At 41.5% G+C, this 23,851-nt stretch overlaps 1 protein-coding gene across 1 annotated transcript in view; it reads left to right on the top strand.

The window, feature by feature from the left end:
• Positions 1 to 5,250: 5,250 nt before the first annotated feature.
• Positions 5,251 to 23,851, top strand: part of LOC131259281 (cell adhesion molecule Dscam2) — a 57,308-nt gene continuing 38,707 nt past the window's right edge. The window contains exons 1-5 of the mRNA XM_058260733.1: positions 5,251 to 5,376; positions 5,886 to 6,215; positions 12,544 to 12,705; positions 18,760 to 18,909; positions 23,346 to 23,469. Coding sequence (XP_058116716.1) covers positions 5,292 to 5,376; positions 5,886 to 6,215; positions 12,544 to 12,705; positions 18,760 to 18,909; positions 23,346 to 23,469 — 851 coding nt within the window. The 5' untranslated portion in view covers positions 5,251 to 5,291. The remainder of the gene's footprint in view (positions 5,377 to 5,885; positions 6,216 to 12,543; positions 12,706 to 18,759; positions 18,910 to 23,345; positions 23,470 to 23,851) is intronic.

Genomic DNA, 23,851 nt, shown 5'->3' with positions numbered 1-23,851 from the left:
TAATCCTCAGAATAGTTTGAAGATAATGCACATGGGACCGGCAGTACATTGAGTTTCTTAAAAGAATATGGTCGGTTCGCGTTATTTAAACCTTTTGTTAAGGAGGCGTCGGGACATGAACAAAAAATTGACAAAAGGGATTATTTTACCACTTGGTCGATGGTCTATGACGAATTAACGACTTAACGGAAAGTAGTGAAAATGAACGGAATTTAATTAATTCGGAATGTCCAGTTAGTTCACAACATAGATCAAAAGGCGTTAGAGACAACCTTTGACGAGAAAAACGAATCGTTCGATTGCATGAGTCTACCAACGAGATAGCAAAACTTGTGGCCAGACCTCGTTTTAAAGCTCAATCGGCAATTGATCGATTCTTCGTTACAAAAACATTCGACAGTAAGCAACGAAAAGGTGGAGCCACGAGCTTTAACCACATAAAAAATGCAATACTGAGATGCAAACAAAGAATCTTATTTCAACGGTGAAATATGGTGAAAGTTCCGACAAGGTTTGGAGATGCATTAGTGCAGCAGGAGTGGGGCAGCTGCACTTCATTGATGGGATAAAGGATCACAAAACCTACGTTCAAATTTTGAAAGACAGTTGTATAAAAAGCGCCGAGAAGTTAGGATTTCAAGTAAGATTCCTATTCCAACAAGATAACGAGCCTAAGCACACAGCCGTAAACAACTCCATTCGCTTCCCACAGAGTCCAGATATGAACCTGGTAAAACACCTATGGAAGATTTTAGATGATTTCCTTCGTAAACGGACAATCTCTAAACACGCATGCAAGATGATTGGAACAGAATACAACCCACCGGCGGCACCGCGTGGCAAATTGTTAATAACTATTGATTCTTTCAACCGATTGTCACGATTGACCCCTTAAATGAAAGGTCTTTTCAAGTTAGTTGTTAAAAGCTGATCTATTCGAAAATCCTCCTTTTGGAATTTTAGGTTCCTGTCGTTTTTATTTAAAGTATATTTGTGCCTATCGCGCTTCAATTGTAGCCTTTTTTCGTAGGAGGGCAGTTTTTTTTATACAAATACTAGCTGATTAACCCGATTTCATCTGGGTAGAAAGAAATTAAAAAACGAAAGAGTGTTTTCATTCAGTATCTTGAGTTTTGCAATCTTAAATTTAGCGTTTTGGGGATAGTGGTATTTTTTAGTATTACCTTTAGTCGACGAAACCATGTTAATATACATTTTGCATTCGCTATCTAATTGTGCTTCCACCTTGGTTCAACCATTTAAAATTAATCAATTGAAGCAAGTATGAGAAATACCCCAGTAAAACCGTCACTCCACGATATGTACGCTTTTTTTAAATCCGTCGCTTCCGTAGTAATGTGGCATTATATTGTTTTACTTAATTTCTATCGTCCAGGTGATAGAAATCTGGGATGTCTGGGTTCGATTTAGTTCGAGAAAATGAGTTACACTCCAGCCAAGTTTGGCACAGATACACTTAGTAGATTTTGCGTTGCATACTTGTGATAAGAATTAACACTTTTCATTTTGAGCTATGCTTTTGATTTGCTGAAGAAGAGGAGGAGGGAAGAGGGAGTTTGGGCTAAGATTGAACATTAATAGTGAGGTCATTCGATTTAGAAACCATAAATACTGCGAAATTGATACCCATATTGCATTTTAACCATTTTTAAGGTAGGGAGTAGTAGGGAGCCCCCCTTTCCCTTTCCTCTAGAAAGATGAAATTTTAAACCATGGTATGTCCCTATGTGAGCAGTATGTGTACTAATTTTTGTGAAAACTCGTTCAATAATTGTTGAACTATAATTGTTTTTCATTAATTTTAGAGGGGAGGTGTTCGGGAGGGGTAGGGTTATATATACACAGACAACGGTGACTTTTATATATTAGATTAATGTTTCTATTGATATGACCACATATTACAGTAAGCAATATAGATTAATTATATACGTTTTCCAAACGTTTTTCATACAAAAAAAAACGAAAACTTAAACATTCCACACTTACCACAGGTTCCGAGAATGTGACTGTTGGTGCATCTTGGCACAATATCCCGTCTGGCACACTGCTTTCACTATTGTTACAATTGCATTGCAAAGCATTCACCATTTGAGACATATTTACACCAATTAAACTTCACTTTGCTTTGAAAACGATTTACGTTACGAAACGTTAACGTTCGTCTGGCTACCACAATGGTTCGATTCTTAGAATGGCCTTTAAGGCGACAATTTTACGCTGTCACAGATGGTTTTGTCAACGTGATAAAGTTGGCAGCTGGTGATTCGTCATTGTCGTGAAATTCATTCAGAAATCAAAGATTTCAAATTGAAACAACCAAGCTGCCTTATGATGTGACCCCTTAAATGAAAGGTCTGCTCAAGACACACAACTTTGTGTAACGAAAGATCGTTCAATATTGTCTAGTTTTTGAGAAAGTTTATTTTTCGAAAAGCTTCGGAAATCTCCGGAACAAGGTACTCAATATTTCGAATAGCCATTTAGGCAAAAATTTGCCAATTTGTTAATAACTTTTGATTCTTTGAACCGATTTTCACGATTGACCCCTCAAATGAAAGGTCTGCTCAAGACACACAACTTTAACGATAGTTAGATTTTCCAGGCTACTTAGTTTTTGCGAAATGATTTTGTATGGGAAAATGGCCGAAACAGCCAATTTGCCTATAACTTTTGATTCTGTGGACCGATTTTTACGACAGACCCCTCAAACGAAAGGTCTTTTGCAGACCAACAACTTTGTCGAAGTAAAGACCTATCCATCGTTTCCAGTTTTGGAGAAATTAATTCTGCGACACATTGTAAACATGGCCCGGTCGACCGAAACTCTTCGAAAACCTCCAAATGTCATTTTCATATAATCCCAGGCCGGCAGAGTTCGAAAGGTCCCGATGCGCAATCTCTCTCTTCGAAAGAGAGATTTTGCGATGTTGCGAGAGCATTTTCAATTCTCTTTTCTCTCTCAAATTGTGCGCATAGTGGTGGGTAGTTTCCTCGGAACTGAAATGAAACAGCTCCCTCTGGGAGCGGATAGCGATAGCGATCCAGATGGTACTGGGGACCATTCAAAAGCTCGATTTAGCCTTTAGATCAATTCAACCATTGATTGTACAATTGTTAAAGTAACACATCATATGAAAAATCGGTAAATTAGGTAAGCACGCATGATATGACGGATTGGGATTCGGATTCAAAGATCCGGATCTCGGAATGGATTTGAATCGAAAGATTCGAATCCCTGTAGGGATTCAGTTTCCCCATCACTAATCCTTTCCAATAGTTGTCAAATGTAGTGATGGTGTTAACCAGGGTGCTAGGTTCAAGCCGTTCCGTACAAACAAATGCAGAACCCGCTGGGTTCGTCACAACCACAGATCACTTTTTCATGCTTTTTCATTTTATGCATCTATCTATTCATTTGTTATGCTTCTTAAAACAACGGTAAACCAAAATTCTTTAAGGTCATTGAGGTCATAATACATTAAACGTCCGTTTAGTTAACATTTTTCCAAACGTGGCTATCTCCGGCCCGTTCACAAACCCTGCATGTTGCGGAGTTCCAAAACATATGTCGCACGACAGCTGCACTCGTTTTGGGTCGTTTTTGGATTTTTGGAACACAATCTGACAGCTGTCCGCGCTGCGGACACAAAAGTAGTGTTGGGAAAATTCATTACCGGTTGGGATCCAATCTTTCGATTGAAATTCATTTGGAGATCCGGGAGCTCCGAATCCGAATCCCAATCCGTCATATAATACATGTACATCAAACTTGCGAATTTTTCATATGATTTGTTTAACTCATTCAATGATTTACGTAAGAATATAAGCATATTTTGCAGGTAAGGAAACTGGTACTTTGTGTCAATTTTTAAGGATATTACATTTAACGTATTTGAGACATTCAAATCCTAAAGCCGATGAGCCATGACCCCATGAGAGCTGTTTTATTCACAGGTTCAGGTTTGCATGACCCGCCACTAGCTCACCCTTTTCGCCGATCGTTTTTGGCGCGAAAAGGCGAATTCTCTCCCAAATTTTGGAGAAAATCCGGGCGAAATTGCTGCCGATCGAAGCGATACCGCGGTCTGTTCTACGAACCGGTAAACCGAACCGGGAGAGCATTGTGTCTGTACACAGATGCACATGTGTTGGTGCGCATAGTGCAAATGTGTTCGTGACCCGGTTCGTTCTCTCGGAGAGGAAATTGTCTGCTCTTCGCTCGGCGAGAGCTGATAGAAAAACTAGAAAAGATGGTCAAAATATAATATGCTGCTTGAAACAAAGTTACGCGTCTTGAAAAGACCTTTCGTTTGAGGGGTTATTTGTAAAAATTGGTCAAGAAACTAAAAAGTTATGCGAGAATTGGCTTTTGCAACCTAAATTGGAAATACTACTGATTTACCTTTTCGCCCCCTTCGAGCGAACACGTTCCCACCGCAGGCTTTTAGAAAAAAACATGAAACCGTAGCGGTAAAATCTACCGTCAACAAAGTTGACAGCGCTCTGCGTCAAACACAACACAAAAGTCCGTGACGGACTCGGGAGGGTTTTCTTGTCTTGTGCTAGGCGTGAAATTTTCCACATTGGGAAAATTGGTATTTGTCCTACGGCAGTGTTTGACCAGGCTCATCCCAAAGAAGCAACGTGCAGGATTATCAGCATTAAGGTGAAATATTGAATCGAACAAGCTGTGCGGGCAAGTAAACGCAGGAAAAACAATCGCAAATCTCCATTTTCACATCCGACACATCCTTTTTTTTCTTTTTTTTGCTCGTGTGTTTTTCCACCCATTAGCCGTCGCGTTGATGGCGAACGTGAAAATTTTCTTTTCTTCACCCTATTCCGTCCGCTCATGAGGTGTGCGTTGTAAAGTTGCGTTTTAAGCGTAGAATGTATGCTTGTATGGATGAATTGCCTGGAAAAAATGTGTTTTGTCCCGCGAGTTTGCTCGCCAACTAATCGATTATATTTCCCATACGTCAACCCGTATCCTTGTTTTACATTGCAGGCGTATCCTTCGCTGACAGCGGAGCGTAAGGAAGCCTCCGTACACAGTTGGCCCTCGAGGCGGTAGGGCTGCTCCTGGTTTAAATCTTACCGTAAACCGAGAAAAACGCAGTGTGCAGTGTGTAGAGCGTACGATTACTTGTGCAGTGTGCCATTTTACCGCGTGCGTAAAGGACGAAATTTATCATATTTAGTGTCGGATTCGGCGAACGGTGCGTGATTTCGGAGCTGTGCGAAAGCAGAAAAGCACAGGAAAAAAAAGCATGATGCTGATTCGCGACACATCGCGTTCCGCGGTGATTGCATTCGCGTTATTCTGCCTACTAAGTGGATTCAATTGTCTCAATGGTGAGTAACATTTGGTTTGCCAGATTGTCGTCCGTTGTTTTATGCGTAAATTGATTGACGGAGACCTTTTCGACAAGAGATAGCGAGCATTTCGGACAGAACTAATTGATCAACTGCTTCAATTTCCAGACCCTTCGGTCGTGGAGAAAGTCCACAGTTTAGGGTCACCTGTTCTAAAGTGCTTCAGTCCAGTTCAATAAGATAAATTATTCACTTCGTAAATACGTAAAGATATTTCGTGTGTCGGCGCAACTAGAAATACACGAAGCGAAAGCTACAACAAGTATCACGCACATGTGCACTGGTTGCCACCGTCATTATGTGAGACAAAAGTCTAGTTCTCAATTCTTGTTCTATAATTAAATCAAAATGATGTAAAAGAAATATTATTTCGATCATGCTCAGATTTTTGCTTTGGTGCCATTATTTTTCACCAACTATGCAATACGCGTACCAATTCTAACCAATTCGCTCTCTCCTCCTTTTCCCTTTTTCGTTTTCCAACAAAGGCGCCATGGCCGCCGGCAAGGTAGACGACTCGAAAGGGCCCGTCTTCCTGAAGGAACCGACGAACCGCATCGATTTCTCCAACTCGACCGGAGCCGTGGTAGAGTGCAGCGCGACCGGCAATCCACCACCGGAAATGATCTGGATCCGCAGCGATGGCACGGCCGTCGGCGATGTACCCGGGCTGCGTCAGATCCTGCCGAACGGAAACCTTGTGTTTCCGCCGTTCCGCGCCGAGGACTACCGGCAGGAGGTACACGCCCAGGTGTACGCCTGCATGGCCAAGAACCAATTTGGATCGGTCATTTCGCGCGATGTCAACGTTCGAGCCGGTAAGTTTACGGTGCTTCTCCTTTGAATGTTGCCAGTACGAAACATCTGCCTGCGACGAGTCGGTCTGCGGTTGCCATCACGCACCTATACCACTATACCACAGGCCAGAGAAAAAATACGCGAAGGATAATCCCGATGCTCGTCCTGTTCTTCGTCGAGGCATCCATCAGTGTTTTTTTTGTTCGGTCCTTCGTACTGTAGCTTGTGCAGTTTTCCGTTGTATGCAGTGCATTTTCGTTCGGGTTTGGGAATGCCTATGGCAATGTGTTTGTGTTTCAATCATCTTTCCCCGGAAGAGTGTGTATGTGACCAGAGTTTGGGAAGTGCATGTACGAAGCGAATGGCTCGGCCGCAGAAGGTCAATGTGGAAAAGCAGAGTAAGAAGAGGAAAGGCGGAAGAGTGCAATGGGGAAAAAGGGGAATAAAATGGTTCGGTATTAGAGTGTACGCCAAAGAATGCGAGAAGCTGTTGAAAGAAGTATGGAAATTGCTTCGATGTGGTCTGTCTGTCGCTACGTTTGAAGTGCATTCAAGTGTGCATTGTCATCGGCGGTGAGGGTGTGCATGTTCGTACGATGGAGATGGTACCTATGATGAAGGAAGTAACAAATTGTGAAAGAGTGAAATGGCCTGACAAGGCACGATCGCAGCATGTGTGTGAAGAAATGCAATGCAAATTGAATGTTGATAGCCGTCTACATCGAGTATGGCCCCTCGGCAGCTGTGTTTATTTTGTATAGTGGTTGTATGAGAAAATAAGCCTTATTTATAAATCCAAAATATCAAGAAGGCCAAGGAATGTAACGCAAAAATAAGGCAAATGATGGGTGTGCAAAAGCGTAGTATCGAGCTCATCCGGGAAATCGCTAACAAAGGCCAATACAATGTGTTCCGTGCACGTGATGATAAGGATATCAAGCGGATTAACGACCGAAGCATCACGAGCGCCCCCTTTCGTCGGGGAAAAGGAGAACGTATCATCCGTCCTCATCGACCATCAAAGTTAGCTCATCCTCTAAAGATTCGTCGATCGATTGTGGTGCAGTGCTTGTTTACATGCGTTTCCCATACTGTACTTCCGACTCAGCAGATGTTTCGTACCGGCTATTTACACATTCAAATGATACCCAAATTTCAGCAATGGTCTTCTACGAAAACTGAAACAGGGCGGGTTGATTGAGAAAAGAGGGCTGCTCCTTGCCAAACACGGTAGTCGTTTCGTCAGTTTGAATGGTTCAGTCCAGTTTTCACTTTGTGTCCCAGTCTCCCCTTCATAACTGTTATGCGATTGCGTTTTCCACTCAGTCGTGTCCCAGTACTACGAGGTCGATGTCAACAAGGAGCACGTGATCCTGGGAAACTCCGCCATCTTCAAGTGCCTGATCCCGTCGTTCGTGGCTGATTTTGTCGATGTCGTTTCGTGGACCACCGGTGGCGAACAGGACGAAACTTTCGTGTATTCAGCAGACTCTTATGGTGAAGATACGAAGCTAGCGACCGTGATGACATGGCTCGTTTCAGAACTTGTTTACTGTAGGATAAGCTGCTCCCGGGATCCTCTGCCTTTGCATCCTACGTCCATTTGTGCACCTTGAAGGATTAGTTTTCCACTTTTTAGATTACCTCCTGTAACAGCCACGACAGATTCTCCTGAAGCGCTTTGTTAGAAATATTTGAAAAAAGTTATCTGAGGTTATTGCCTACCATCTGTTTCGTTTTGGAATTGAAAGACAGCGTTATTTTTTCCTTTAGTGTGAAGGCATTAGTTAGGAATACTAAAATTCTTGTGTCACCGCCCCTTCAGTGATTGCTCAGTACTATGACGTGGACGTAAACAAGGAGTATGCCATTCGCGGTAATGCGGTCCTGATGAAGTGTCAAATACCGTCTTACGTGGCCGATTTCGTGAAGATCGTGTCCTGGCATACGGACACTAACGATAGCTTCTATTCCAATTCCACGGATGAGGGTTCGTTCTGTCTGGTGTTGTTAGTTGGATTAAATTTTCTTTTCCTCCAGTTTCCATCCATATTATGATTTGTTCCTTTTGCCACTTCAGATGAACTTTCTCTTCCTTGTTAATTACGATTAGTTATTGAATTATGTTGGTCCGTTCGGTTTCATCAGTGGTCCAGCAGTACTACGACTCGGAGGTAAACAATGCTTACGTTATTCGCGGCAATTCAGCCATCCTCAAGTGCTCCATACCGTCGTTTGTGGCCGATTTTGTATCCGTTGTGTCCTGGAACGATGATGCCGGCAATGTCTATCAGCATATGGAAAATCGGTCCAGTCATGTCGATCAGCAGGATTTTGAAATCGGTTTGTCTCCCCTAGAGCTTTCTACTTCTCGAGTCAATCAAATTCCCTATTCCTTAGTGATCCTTCCGATAACTACCTTACTCAATGCTCACTCCGATTGTAAATTTCGTTTCGATAAGCATTACAAAAAATTAAAACATACCTGTATTTAAAGTCCCACTTGTCTTCAGTTATACGATGGATGTTAATTTTCCTTCATTTGCTCTTAGTTGTCAACCAGTATTACGAGGCGGAAGTTGTGTCCGAGTATGTTATTCGGGGCAACACGGCTGTGCTGAAGTGTAATATTCCCAGCTTCGTGACAGATTTCGTGAAGGTGGAATCGTGGATCGGTAGCGATGGTAGCATTTACAATGCGTCCACATTCGAAACTGGTACATTTTGCTTTATCAAAGACCGTGCGGCGTCCCACGTCCCGTCCCCAGATTCTTTTCCTTGTTCCTGTTAAAACGGGCTTTATTTTAGTTATCGACTGAGTTCGTCTTGCAGAGAATTAGGGGTAAACTTGTTTGACAAATTATGTAGCTCATATTTAATTTCACCTGGCTTACCGGTTTCCCATTCGACAGTCATAAATCAACATTACGGTGCAGACATTCTGATGGAGTACGTCATACGTGGAAACAGTGCTATTCTTAAATGCTCGATACCCTCATTCGTATCCGATTTCGTACGAGTTGAAGCATGGATAGATGAGGAAAATAATGAGCTGCTTCCATCGGAAAACTACGGTAGTGTCCACCGATCCCCGTTCAACGATCACTCCACCAACTTTCCTTAATCCTCCATGTTTCGCAAACGGGTGCATCGAATTTTTGTACCTAACTCTGGATGATTTAGTCTTTGATTAATTAAGTTTTCTTTCATTTTTGGTTCCACAAACTCTTGACATTAGGTTGCAATTATCTTCTCCACTTTGCCTTCTTCAGTTATCAATCAGCACTACCAGCCGGAAATCCTTACTGAGTACGTCATACGGGGGAATTCCGCCATTCTCAAATGCTCGATACCATCGTTTGTGGCCGATTTTGTTCGCGTGGAATCTTGGATCGACGAGAAAGGCGTCGAATTGGTGCAATCTGAAAGTTATGGTTAGGACAGAGGGGGAGCGAATACGTTGTCTAGTAGAGTTATGTTCCTCATCCTATCCCTTGTTCCTAAAAAAACTTCAGGGACCTGTAATCTGATATCTTCTCGTCTATCGTTTTAGATTTTTATTTTGTAACTCTTGATTAGGCTCATACGTTTTTTGTTTTACGATCAATTCGGTTTATTTTGCTAGAATTCAAATACAATTGCATAATCGTGTTTGTCTAAAATTTTCCCCTTCGTTTTTCTCATAATTTCTTTCGATTTACTTCCACAGTGGTCAACCAGTACTATCAAACGGGCTCGGAAGATGAATACATTATTCGGGGCAATTCAGCCATCTTAAAGTGTAAAATTCCCTCGTTCATCACGGATTTCGTTTTCGTCGAGACGTGGTTAGATAGCGATGGCAATGAGTACCACTATCACACAGATCACGAATCCAATGGTGAATGTTCTCTCAGGGCTGACAGCTAACTGATACATCTACTCCTTCTCCTTCTACACATTTGTCCTGTTGGCTTCTACTCTTCTCATCGGGTCTGTTCGGTTTTAAATCATAGATTAGCTTTCACTTCCAGATTATTTTATTTAAAAACAATTTTATTTCTTATTTTTATTACAACCTTTTATTGACCACTTGTTGTTTCTCGGTTCGCCTGGTGTAAAATTATTTCAGTGGTAAATCAGTTCTATCAAACGGACGGCGAAACCGATTACGCCATTCGGGGGAATTCGGCGATCCTGAAGTGCAAAGTGCCATCGTTTATTGCCGATTTCGTTCAGGTTGAGGCATGGATTGATAATGATGGCAACGAGTATCACGGCGACGAACAAGACTACGGTTGCTATAATCCTAATGAGATGTTTCTTTTCTGCTGAGAATTTTGTCCCTTTCATTTTCCCATCCATGCGCCCGGCGACCTTTTGTCCTTATTCTGGTGGTCTTGTTCGAACAAAATGATGTGCGAATGTGTTTTTTGATTTGCATGGTTTTCTGGTTTTTGAAGAGTTTCTAAAATTTCAATTAAACGTGTACTTCTCTACATTTTTATCCTTTGTCATGGTACGACATCAATCACTTGTCCGCAATATTTACCATTTTTCTCTTGCGTTCTTCTTCATATCTTACTTTATAATCAGTTTTGTGGCGATAGATTTTTGAAGGATATAGTTGCAGGTTTCTAGATTTTTCTTGTAAGGTTCGATTTTCCTATTGTGAAACTATTAAAAAGGCTTATATTTAATTAATGTGTGCTTTGTTCTTGTGAAACAATAGTTGTCAATCAATATTACGTCACCGAAGCCGAAAATGAGTACATTATCCGAGGTAATTCGGCCATCTTAAAGTGCAAAATTCCTTCCTTCATTGCGGATTTCGTGACCATCGATTCTTGGATCAACGATTCTGGCAACGAGTACAGTCTGTCCACTAACAGTGATGCTTCGGGTACCAGTTGAAGATAATTTGATTGGGGAAACATTCTTGAAAAACGTGCTTAGTTATTAGCTTCCCAAAGTACATCCCAACAATCCAGTGTTTCACCTCCTTTCGCTGAACGGGAATGGTTTTTTTTTGTTTGGTTATATCCGTTTATTTAATGGTCACAATAGATCGTACGCGCACTTGTGATTGGTAGAATATTCACCTTCAGAGACAGTTTGAGGATCTTCTCTACATTCTTTCGTAATTTCGTGCAGTGGTCATCCAAAGCTACGAAGCGGAAGCGGATAACGAGTACGTCATACGGGGCAACTCAGCCATCATGAAGTGCGAGATTCCTTCGTTCGTGTCCGACTTTGTGATCGTCGATCAGTGGTCCGATTCTGACGGCGGTGAATTTTATCCGGGAGAAAACGAACATTACGGTGAATGATAGTAGAGCATCGTTTTTGCGCTCCACGTTTTCCTTGTTCCATGGTTTTCTCTTCGTTACTTCTATTCTATATAATGTGTATACAGTTGTTTTATTTACTAAACAGAACAAGACTAGCATGGCATATTTTTGAGTCGGTATTAATCTCATTATTGTCTATAGTATTAATTTAATTTATTTTGTTCGTTGGTCACATGCAGTCGTTCATCAGTACTACCAGATTCGGGTTAACGATGAGTTCGTACTGAACGGAAATGCCGCCATCCTGAAGTGTCTCGTGCCATCCTTTCTGCAGGACTTTATAACAATAGACTCCTGGGACATTGACGACCAAACGATCAGTATGAATGCCGATGAGGCAAACGGATTCGGTTCGTTAGGGAATTTACATTCACCTCGAAGCACTATAGTATTATCCCTTCCCTTCGTTCAATAAGTTCCCACCCCTTGACTTTATTACCCACAAATAGAGAAACGGTTCGCCACAGGAATCATCATTTAAGTTTCACGCGTTCCGATTAGTAAAAAGTCTCACTCGGTGCCAGTTGTTATTATTTTGATGCTGCAAAGGTTTTATTTATGTTTACCAGTTCGGGTAATCTGATTTACTTGTTTGTTCCTTCCGTAGTTGTTCACCAGTACTACCAGACCCGGTTGACGGACGAGTTTGTGTTGAATGGCAATGCGGCGATTCTGAAGTGTCTGATTCCGTCCTTCATCTCCGACTTCGTGTTCGTGGACGCCTGGGTGGCGGACGATGGCGAAGAATACCATCACGTTACGGATGGTGCCTTTGGTAAATTGACCGATGATACTTTTTCACCGGTCACTGTGAACTCTCTACCAATGAGTTTCTTCCACTATCCTTCAAAACAATCCTGTTTAACCCCCTCTTTCGTATGTCCCGGCGTTTCGCTTCATTGGTCTTATGTGTTTACAATGTCGAGTAGATCATATGCTCTCCCTAAAATTTGTTGGAAAATTTAGTATTTTAAAGGCAACGATTGTTTTCCTTCTCGCCAAACCATCTGAAATTTAGTCATACATCAGTTCTACAAAACGCGCGTCATCGACGAGTACGTTCTGAACGGCAATGCTGCCATACTGAAGTGTCTCATACCGTCATTCATCGCGGATTTCATAAGTGTCACATCGTGGGTAGCGGACGATGGCACAGAAATCGAACTGAATGCGTCAACCGGTGAGGAAACGGGAAATCATTACCTTCTGCCGCTGATAATTGAGTCCGCTGATGTCCCAGTCCACTCTGCCCTTCTTTTTTCTTGTGACTGGCAAAAGATCCTCTATCGTGCCAGTCCATCAATCAACCATTGGCTTTGCTATTCTTTTATTATTCTACCAGCAGTACTGAACGGTTGCAACTCATTATTTCCTGCTAAATCTATCGTGAGGAATTCCGGTTTTGCTTCAGATTAGTTTGTGCTAATTTTACGTTTGTTTGGTTGTTTTTGTCCAATATGATTCCGGTTTCAAAATTTGTCTCCCCGCTTCTTTACAGTCGTAAATCAATACTACGAGGCGCAAGTGTACGATGTATTTGTGATCCGCGGAAACACGGCCCTGTTCAAATGCCAGATTCCGTCGTTCGTTGCCGACCATGTCGAGATAATCGAATGGACCGCAACCGATGGCACCAGCTTCAAGAAGGACGAATTGTTCGGTAACGAAACAACGCCAAATTTCTCTCAGTTACTTTTGTGGACTTCCGCTAGCGTTCCCTCGCCAAGAATCTCTTCGAATATTCTTCGGTTTCCTTTTCCATTTTCGCTTTTCAGACGTTTGAAATTAATTATAGTACAGAATTTTTTGGCTAGCCTTTGGTACATCTTTCTTCTAGAATCGTTGAGCGCGAAACATTCGAAATTTGCTGCAGCATCTCTAAATAGCATAGGTGGATCTGTTGTCGACTGTTTTCAGCGATTATGTCTTTTGGGTTTAGCTTTTTGTTGTTAACAGGATTTTACTATCATTCATTGTGTTTCCTGTTCTTTTTAATTTGGTTTTTACGGTTTTCACTTATACCTCTTTTACTCAGTATGATTGATTTGATTGGTTTTAGCATTATGAAAATTCGATTCGCACTTTTCCGTTCGGTTCTGATGACCTTATCCTTCTCCAAACTTCCATGGGCTTCACGGCCTACCTTTTCCCGAACAATCCTCCTTCCCGCTAGTTTGTAAGTTAATCACAAGGAAATTCATTTACTCTAGCGTAAATCATCCGCTCGCATACAGGATATCCAATCCTGAAACGTGAAGATAGAAAAACATAAACAAACAGGTGAAACGTTTTGGTTTTCTGTTAAAGCGAACAGATGGTGGTTATGTTCGTTTTGATCCGGTTCGAAGCAAGAACCAGTTCAAAGGTCTGCTGGAAAAAAAGGTGGCAATGGCGGCAGGTGTTTTTGTGTGTTGGTCCGTTTTGTCTTGCTTTCGTAGCGTTTTTGGTCCATACAGTGAAGATTTGTGAATTTTCTTCCGAGACCGGCAGCGATCGCGTGTGGATGCATAAGGTAGACGCAGAAAGTTGTGATGGGTGTTGATCGCAGTTCCCGCAGTCTTGCGTTGGTGATCTTCCCACTGATGGCCTCGTTTATTCAATCTACGCAATCATCGCAGCTGTTACTCTTATTTTGGCTTGGTGATCTCGGCCCAAACTACTATGCTTGTCCACCCAGCATGATGCGCTGCGCGAGATGGGTGCAGAAAAAACATCACTTTCCTAAAACATCGTTGGTGCAAAAGATTAACCGTCATTTTTGAAAGAAGGACAACATCAAGCTCAAAAATGACTTTATCAGATGGAGTCGAACAAAAAAAAATGCTTCCGATTTGTAGCGAAATGGTTGGCACATTTGGCTAACACATGTGAGGAATTGTTTGACCTGATGCCGCCTCAGTGTCACCCATTCGTCCGTTAGTAAATATGTTTCATGCGCTTTCGAGAGATTGGAGTGATAATGTGTGTGCCTTTTTTCGTTAGCTTCAATAGAAAACAGCGTGCATAAAGAAACAAAAATACTTGGAGGAGATGGAAACATCAAGACTTAATTTATGTGTAGCGTTTGCGTGCTGAAATTTCAATATACCAATCCTTTGTGTTGGTGTGGACACAAATATGAACTTCGTTAGAAGATTCCGAATGGTCGTTAGAAGATTCCGTCCGTTGAATAAATTTAAAATCGGTAGCATTTTCAGTTGGTGGATTTAGCGTATACATGTGTTTGCACGAAAATTAGCTTTAATTAATTGAATTTGTGTAAACTTGATGCCTTGTAGTATTCATGTTAGTATTTTTGCGATTTATTTGTTTCCATAACTTCTATAATTTGTGTTTACAAACCTTAACACGTTGACTGCCATGGCTATCAATTTTGATAGCCAGCTGTCATTAGTTCTAAAAAGTTTTTCCCCATAAATAAATGAAAATGCAACATAAAAATTATAGTAATATTTAATATCAATTCTTTGGGAAGCTAAGTTTTTGCTTAGCCTTCAACAATCGTTGGTTTAATAAATGTTACAAAAGAATTTTATTAAAAAATATTTTACTAAAAAAGTGTGCTAAAACGCTTGACACTCAACGTGTTAAATGATTTTATTTTTTAGGGGAATTTAGTACAATCATTATTAAGTATTTATTATAAAAGATTTCCCGTAGCTTGCATTCTGCACTCGGTGTCAGAATAGCAGGCGGTATATGCAAATGTGAAGTTTACATTTAAAACAGGTTCACAATTTTGACAGAAACTTTACTGTACGAAAAAAAAATTTTTAGAAAATAATTGTGGACAATCAATGGAATCAAAAAGAAAGTTTTAAGCATTTCAAACCTTCAAAATAATATAAGCACTACTTGTATAACGGTATATGTTTTTACTGTATTTGAAAATTTGTTGTTTTACAATACCGCTTCAATTTCGAGTGAGAAAAGTAAAACGTCGCTTGATTGCGCAACGTTGCCTGCATCCTTGTTGTGCTACAGTGTTTGCAAATTTTGACAGCTGGAAGTCGTGTTCCAAACGCCTGCTTTGGACTATTAGCCATCCCCACCATGGAGCACCTGCACCCCATTCATAACCACCCTTATTCGCGATCATGAGAGGGGTTACTTCCATGAATCGGCGTGGATGGCGGGAGCGATTTATTTACTGGTGGGTGAGGCCGTTGAGGAGTTTTCGCGCGTAAACCTGCACCGTTTGCGCATGTCCAGAGGGGGTGGGAGTAGCTGAAGGTAGCCATTCCGACCTCGGTTTTGTTTTATGTACAACCGTGTGTACTGGAAAGGACTCTATGTGCGTTTCTTTCAATACCTTGTGGAAAAGAAAGTGTTCAGAAGGTGGCGGTGGTGGTTCGGTAACTCACGTTGGTAAGAACACGTGGTTGCCATGGTATCCAGCTGTTGAGAGTATCTCCCGTTCAAACCAAAACACCGTCAGTCCTACCTCTTATCTAACGTCCTTGCCGCCTCCGAGCAGGTTGATGTCGTTCAACAGGTTGTGAAATGCTCACTACTATTTGATAGTGCTCTCGTGGAGAGCGAAAAATGTGGTAAGGCAGGATGTGCTGCGCCAGGTTGCTCGTAGTTTCTGTACCACCAACCGGTCCCTTTTACCTCACATTTGAACCACTTTCGTTCTCGGTGTCTGCACATGCTCGGGACTGTGTTTGGAGTCGATTCTCGACATCCGGCTAGCGATGACGGGCGCGGTAAATGCGTAGGAAAGGCGGTGGTGTTTTCGTTGGAGTCGCCGATTGTGTGACGCCACGCTCGTAAAAGCACGTGCTTCTCGCCACCGTGGCATTCTTTGAACACTCGGACCACGCGGTTCTCGACGCTATGTGTGTGCCGGTTGCAGTTCATTGAACGAAAATGGTTTCCGTGCCGAAATGAACTGCACCGGATGGCGATGATGTATGTAAGCTAGTGTGGGTACGGATCAAAAAATAAATAACCCCTCCTCGTCGCGTCACAAGCGAAACTCGAACTGCCATGATGGTCGACCCACGCGACCTCTTTAATCTCGAGACGACTAAACTTATAGGGTGATAATTCAACGCCGTTAGAAAAATTGTTCGGTACTTTCGTAGCGTGAAAAAAGACACCAACGCCACCTAGAATTGCCACTTTGTTTACTAACAACGAGGTGTCACTGACACACGAATAAATGCAGCTGTTGTGACAACAAATCGAAGCGCTTTTAATGTTGTATGATGGAACAATTTCTTTACCATCTTTGGTTATACAAAAATTGTGAAAAACAACCAAGCCAACTTCCACTGTTTGTTTATGTGTTATAGATTTACGCTAGAAATAATAAATGAAAATCCTTACGTTAGGACTAAGAGAGGGTACACCGAACCCCTACCGCTTTCGTTATTCTCGAAAATATTGACCCGATTACTAATAGAGCCCAAATCAAGCAAACTATTTTTAAATTTTCTCCTCCAAAAAACACCATCCCGTTTGCGTGACGCAACGATTGCATTGTTTTATATCTATTTCGGGACAGCGGGCGGTTTGGGTTTGGGTCCACCCAACACTAGGGCAGTTATGTCGATACGAATCGAATGGAGCAAATTGTGTGTAAATTGCGATTACTCGACCCGCTGGGAATTTAGAGTGAATCATATTATCGATATCGTCTGGTTTGTAATCTGTCCGATTCGTATCGAGTCCATCGAGTTTATGTAACTAAGGCATATAAGTTTCGATGCACTACTTCTTATTGCATTTCTGCTGCTGATGTGGTGTGAAAAAGATTTCCATTAAATAGCAATGAATTGCGTTAAGACATATCTGAATGATGAAAACATTGATATCAACACTGTCTTATAGTTAATTGGAACTACAAAAAACTTGAAATAGATTATTGTTTTATAAAGTACTGCGAATGCATAAAAATAAATATCATACAAGCTTTTATAAGAAAAGAATTCGATTGTCGATGTGTTGCAAACCTTTGTAGGTTTCCTTTGTTTCCTTGAAATTGTATTGAAATTATCAATATTGCAGGACAAAATTTAGAAACAGATAGGTATCTGAAAAGATATAATTTACTTTTTTTCTTTTTAAAAAGAGGTTACCAAACAAACCCACTGTAAATAAGACCAGTTTTTCGTCTATACCAGCTAGCCCTCACATCATTCAGTGCGTGTACTACAGTGCAAGTAGTTGTAGGAAGAAGATGCATCGAAGCTTAAAAATGCTCATTGCCCCTAGGTTCTCCACACTGTGAGGGTGAACCCGGTTCCGGTTCGACCACGACTATGACGTCTCATTTGCATACACAACCAGCTAAAACAATGGACAGACCTCCGAAAACGACGAGGGCAGAAGTCTGCTGGTTCGCCGCCGGAAAGACTATGTGCGGTGCTGCTTCAAAGTGCTGCTCGCCCCAAAATGGAATGGTAATGCCTGCACGTCGAAGCGAATCGAATGATGATTTCAGTCAAATTTGACCACGGTCATCAAGTGGTAGCATCATTTCTTTCTTCGGGGGAGTAGCACAGTAGAACCAGTACCTTAATAGAGCTGGACGAGCGGCGGCGCTGTGCCAATGAGTCGTCGTAGCTGGTGGGGGATGTCCGATGTCTTATTTAGCAGCGGAAAATACCCTCTCAGGAGTCTGTGGGGGCAATGTGACAAACGAATCGTCAGTATGTGACGCTAGATTCCAATGACTACGATGACAACGTGGTTGCGAGTGTGACATGAGGTGGCACGGTAACGGCAGCAAAATATAAATCCTACGACTTCCAACCGCTGGCGGGGGTGAAGTAAACGAGCGTTGAATAGATGTCCGTTGACGCAACAATTCATGACAAACCTCCGAGAGAAATTTGTTGTATACGTTATCTTGATCTTATCTTTCTTGCTTTCTTGTTATTTTGTTTCAAGACAACCTACAACGAAAGAAGATGGAAGAGTGGGTCCAGTCTACCCCATGGTTCAAATTCTCAGAAATAGATTAATTAAAAAGCGCGCTCGCTTGCTTTCACCTCCTTCCAGTTGGGGTGTGTGTGGTTGACACTGATTTTTATCAGAACAAAACGCTTTACTGTTTATCGTCTCCCGTGCCACTTTTGAACACTGCCTCGAACGTTGTCTTGCGTGGTATGCAGTAGAATGCATGTTAATCTGTTAGTTGGGGTTGGCCGAATATGCTGGGTCTGTATTTGACTAATGTTTGTCTATCTTTCTTCATCATCCCTCCGTCCGGCCGCCATTGCAGACGGTAAATACATGGTCCTCCCATCCGGTGAGCTGCATATTCGTGAAGTTGGACCCGAGGACGGTTACAAGAGCTACCAGTGCCGTACCAAGCATCGTCTGACCGGGGAAACGCGACTGTCGGCCACCAAGGGACGCCTGGTAATTACAGGTAATTTGAAGTGAACTCTTCGCGCCAACACACGCACAGAGTCGGCACAAAGGTAGTAGTACTACCTCGGTCCGTCGCACGCCTTTAAATCAGCACCTTTTGCCGCCACGATGTGACGAAGGGTGGGATGCACCCGATGGTGTGATCTTCTTATTGAACGCGTACAGAACTTTACTTCGCGGCATCTGAAATTCAAACCACGATCGGTCCATGGAAGATTTGGGCTGATTCTGGTTGCTTCCTGCCTCGTCGTCGTCATCGCATACGGCTTGAGGTTGCTGTTTCTCATGTATAATGTAAAGCATATTCTTGTATAGCGCGACACCATCATCTCTTGTACACTAACCCCTTTTTGTGGAAATAAGGTGACCCTTCGCAACTCATTCACACCACGTTACGCATTTTATCACTCATTTGAGCACAATTTGGCCTAGGCCTTGTCAGCTACTTCGCTCCCGCACTGTACTACCAATAACTGCTATCACTACCACCACTAGCTTCGCTTTGTAATTATTTAATCTCCCTATAATAACACAAGATATCTACCGAGCGTGTCATTGTTCCAAGTGGTGTTAGATTACCAACAAAATGAAACAACAATGGAACGACTGACCGCCTGATCCGTTCCAGCGTGTAATGGAGAAATTAAAACCGAAGATGAGAGACAGTTGATGTTACATATTTCTTGATACAGTTTTACAGTAATATTTTTAGTTTAATTGAAATCCTTTAAGTACTGTTATATCTTCACGTTAGAATAGGATTGCTTTAGAAAAAAATATTTAATGCGATATTTTGGTATACTGATATCTAGAGCGCTCTTTGTGTCAAACTAAAATTGACAATTCCATAGTTACTAAAACAGTATCTCTAACAGAAACAACTGAAAGTGTTTGCTTATAATGCTCTACAAATAAATCCAACTTGAAAAATCTCTTCGATGGACCTCGAATGATCTACCACCATGACAGACTCAGACTCTTAAGATTCCCTACAAGATGATGAATATTGTCGTGCGTTTAGATCACGAGAAACTGCTTTACATTATTCCTAGAGTGTCGTGCGATCCTGTGTTCATTGTTTACCCTTTTTCTCAAGTGTTTGGAACGTGCTGGTGATCGCAACCCGTGTAAATACCCATCACATTCGCGCGTACTGCTTCTCAGTAGTGATGTTGGGCTGCCGCAAAGCTACTTTCGGTTTTTTTGTGACGCCAATCATGCTTCCAATCACTTGCTACTAATAATCGTCAGTCATAAAAGTAATAAAACTTTTTCCATCGATCCTTCAAAAGTGCAACGACAGTTAACTTTATTGTTTGCACAAGTTTGTTTGTAATCATTCTATTTGTATGTGTGATTCTGTAGTTTCATCAATTAAGAACTTGTGTGTAACTAAATTATAATGAGACATTCGTTTTGCATTCATTGGTAAATAACAAATGTAATCCATAGCAGAATTAATTTTATCGATTACATGTTCAAACGTTGTAATCAAACGTAAATCGTGGAACAATCGCTTTTTTCATTCACGATGCGTATAAATTCAGCTTTTCATCGTTTCTCTGTTTGCTTAGTGCATATTTTGAGTTTCGTCAGGTGTGGAATTATGTTATTTCGCCTTTGTGCGCCCAATAAGTAAATAAACAGCATTTTTTTCATATTTTAACAACAGATTGTTTGCTGTAAATTTTATTCGATTCAACATTTTTGAGTATGCCGGTGACCATGGCTGAGAACTTACGAGATAGAATACTATAAATAATTTAAATCTGTATAAATATTCATGAATTACATTAGAACTCAACCAAGTTTGTTTATTCAACCTATTTTTTACGTCATTTATACTAAACGTGCATACTTTAATCATAATCGAGTTCAATGAATTAAATTGTTCACGATGAGGAGTATAAGAGATAATCTGAGACAAATCGGATAGAACACCGCATGGCATTTCAAGGCTACATGTTGCTTTTTTTTATTCACGCTCATGAACTGAATTCAAATGGAGCGTTTCAGATTATATTAAGCCAATAACAACTGACCGATCTAGCGTTGGTGTTAGTATTGATGTGTTCGTGAAATGCATATTTTGTGTGATAATTACTCCACTTGTTGACGACAGTATTGATTTGTCGTACCGTTTTCAGTAATTTTGTCGTACCGAAATTTTAATACAAATTATGAATTATGTTAGAATAGATTCGATAAAAAAAATTATATATTTTCTTAAGAGAAAAGCTGTATGAAAAGCTGAAAAAATAGGCATCGTTTCTGTAGAGTGAGTTTTATTTTACTTTTATGACTGTAGCATTCAATCACGACCAAATAAGCTTCCGCTCGAGGACAACTACTATATGCGGTTGGCTTATTTTGTCGCGAAATAAATAACCAAAAATCAAAACAAATTGCCTGAATGTTGGGATAGGGTACCCTGTGTTGCGTGTAGAAGAACGTTGAACTGTCCGGGCCGCTTTGGGCCCGTTTGACGAAACCGAACAGAGCAGCTTGCAAAACATAACTATGAAATTTGGAAGAAAGGAACAACGGAAGTAAAAATGAATCCAAATCCAGATCGTCCGAAGGGTGTACGGTTTACGATAATCTTGTTAGTGTGACGGAGATTGAAATCGAGTGTGAGTCAGTGAGATGTTCTATTTGTGGTACTAACCATGAATATGTGTGTTTTTTTACAACTGCATGGATCAACTCTTCCTAGTTCCAATATGACGAGCAGTGTAGAGAATTATTTTACGCTTGCACTGCATTCCGCGAGCACAAGGACAACGTTTCAGAAATATCGGTCACTGTCTATATCTGCCAACGGATGGTTCTTTTGCACTAATTATTGGTGCCTTGGGTTTTGCACAATTAATATTAACTAACATTCACCTATACACAGTTACACACACAACGTGCTAAGCCATGCTAGAGGTCAGAATGAGATGTAGAGTGTCGGACCAAGAGAACAAGCGATCACAAACCACAAACCGCTTCGGCCACTGTAACACGCAGAAGAACAGTCCAGCTAATTGAGAGAGTACGTGACACAATTATTTCGCTCTTTTTTATTTTTATTTTTTATTTCTTCACTAGAACCACTTGGTCGAGTGGCTCCCAAGCTAGACTTCCCTTCCAAGATCGTGACGGCAGACGCGAGGCGTAGCAATACGATAGCTTTGCTCTGCTTGGCCCAGGGCTACCCGATAGCTGTTTGTAGGTAATACCATCTGATCCTCAGTGTCGCACGCAACGAGTTCATTGCGATGCCGCCATCTTCTTGCCGGAGATGCACAGGGTTCGCTATACCAATCCCATCAGAGAACTAAACACTATCGTGCGTGATCGGTCGTTAGACATGCCGCCACCGACACGGGGACATGTGAGGCCGCGGATGAGATGATATGACATTAATCCGCAATAATTTCTTTTTTTTAACGTGTTTTTTGTCACTTACTGTAGAGCCCCTTGCTAGCGTTGCGCCACGCCTTACGACCGGTGATAAAAGTCGCAACGTGGATATCAGAGTAGCGCACAAAATAACGCTTTTGTGTCCGGCGCAGTCCTTTCCGGTACCTGCGTTTAGGTGAGCCGTGCCCAGAGGTTTCTTCTTTCAGAATAGTAAACATGTTATCGAAGGTTCAAACTACTCCAGGAATGTCCTTAGTTTTAGAAGAGTTATTCATTTATTTTTTGTCAATGTTAACTTCTTCTGTTGCTGGCTGGTTCTGAATTAGTTCCACAATAATACCGAATTGGCATCTTGAAATCAATTTAATTTGTTTATTACCTTTTATTAATTCTACGTGATGAAAGACCAACCTATTTGGAGGTAGAAGAAGTAGCTTAAGTTGTACTTTGATACTAGGAGTGTTTGTGGGCATAAGGCATAAGGCCCCAATTGTGTATTTTTATAATATACATAACACATAGACTTGTGCATTACCAATGAAAAACTTAACATGTCCAATTAAATAGATTAGAATAGGCATTCTTATCTGAGATTTGAAATCTTTCGTATAAAATGCTTAGATCAGCCCTCCTTGGTATAGATTACAGATCGTGTATCAATTCTTCTACCATCATTAAGGTACCCTTTCAAGCTTGGGTCATGAGAAGATGTATTGACGATCAAATCATTGTCGATTACCTTCCCCTTTAGAACCCGTTGGCAGTGTCGCGCCACGGTTAACGTCGGGAGATGCGATGCGAGTGCAACTGGAGCACTTCACGGCCAACATTACTCTCTTATGCCCGGCACAGTCGTTTCCGGTTCCCGCCTTTCGGTAAGCTCGACGATGGTCATCGTAGCTCTTCTATCCCAACATTTGGTGAGCAGGGTTTTTGCGGGAGAAAACTGCATTTAAATTCTTCGGTTGAGAAACCAGGGTAACACAAATTTTTTGTGAATTTGTCTGTATATTTGACATTTGACAGAACCGGTTGGCAGTGTGGCACCGAGATTGACGTCCGGTGACGAAAGCCGCAAGCTGCTCGTACAGCGGGAGGCCAATGTTACGATGCTCTGCCCTGCTCAGTCATTTCCGGTACCAGTGTTTAGGTAATCTAAGATTTTCGAACCATTATAATTTCCCGAAGAAGTGTTCCTGTGCCAACATTCATTAATTTGGAAAACAAAAAAAAAATGGTACTGGTTAAAATATGAATCTGTCATACTTTCTGAAAAAAAAAAAACTCAACTTGCAGAACCCGTCTCCAGTACCGCCCCCAAGACTCCTTCATTGACCCAGAAACCGATCTTTGCCGAACCACACACTGATCTGGCACTGTTGTGTTTAGCTCAAGGGTTTCCCGCTCCGAACTTTAGGTGAGAAGAAGTTTTGAATTGTTCAAAATAGTATTGAGAGACGAAAGAAGCCTTCAGCTTGATTGTCTCAAGCGTCAAGGATTACTGAATGTGGTCATGCATATCTCACAGGCAG

This window comes from Anopheles coustani, chromosome 3 (assembly GCF_943734705.1).
Source record: "Anopheles coustani chromosome 3, idAnoCousDA_361_x.2, whole genome shotgun sequence".
Lineage (NCBI taxonomy): Eukaryota > Metazoa > Arthropoda > Insecta > Diptera > Culicidae > Anopheles > Anopheles coustani.
The sequence above is the reverse complement of the archived record's forward strand: the minus strand, read 5'-3'. Positions and strand labels throughout refer to the sequence as shown.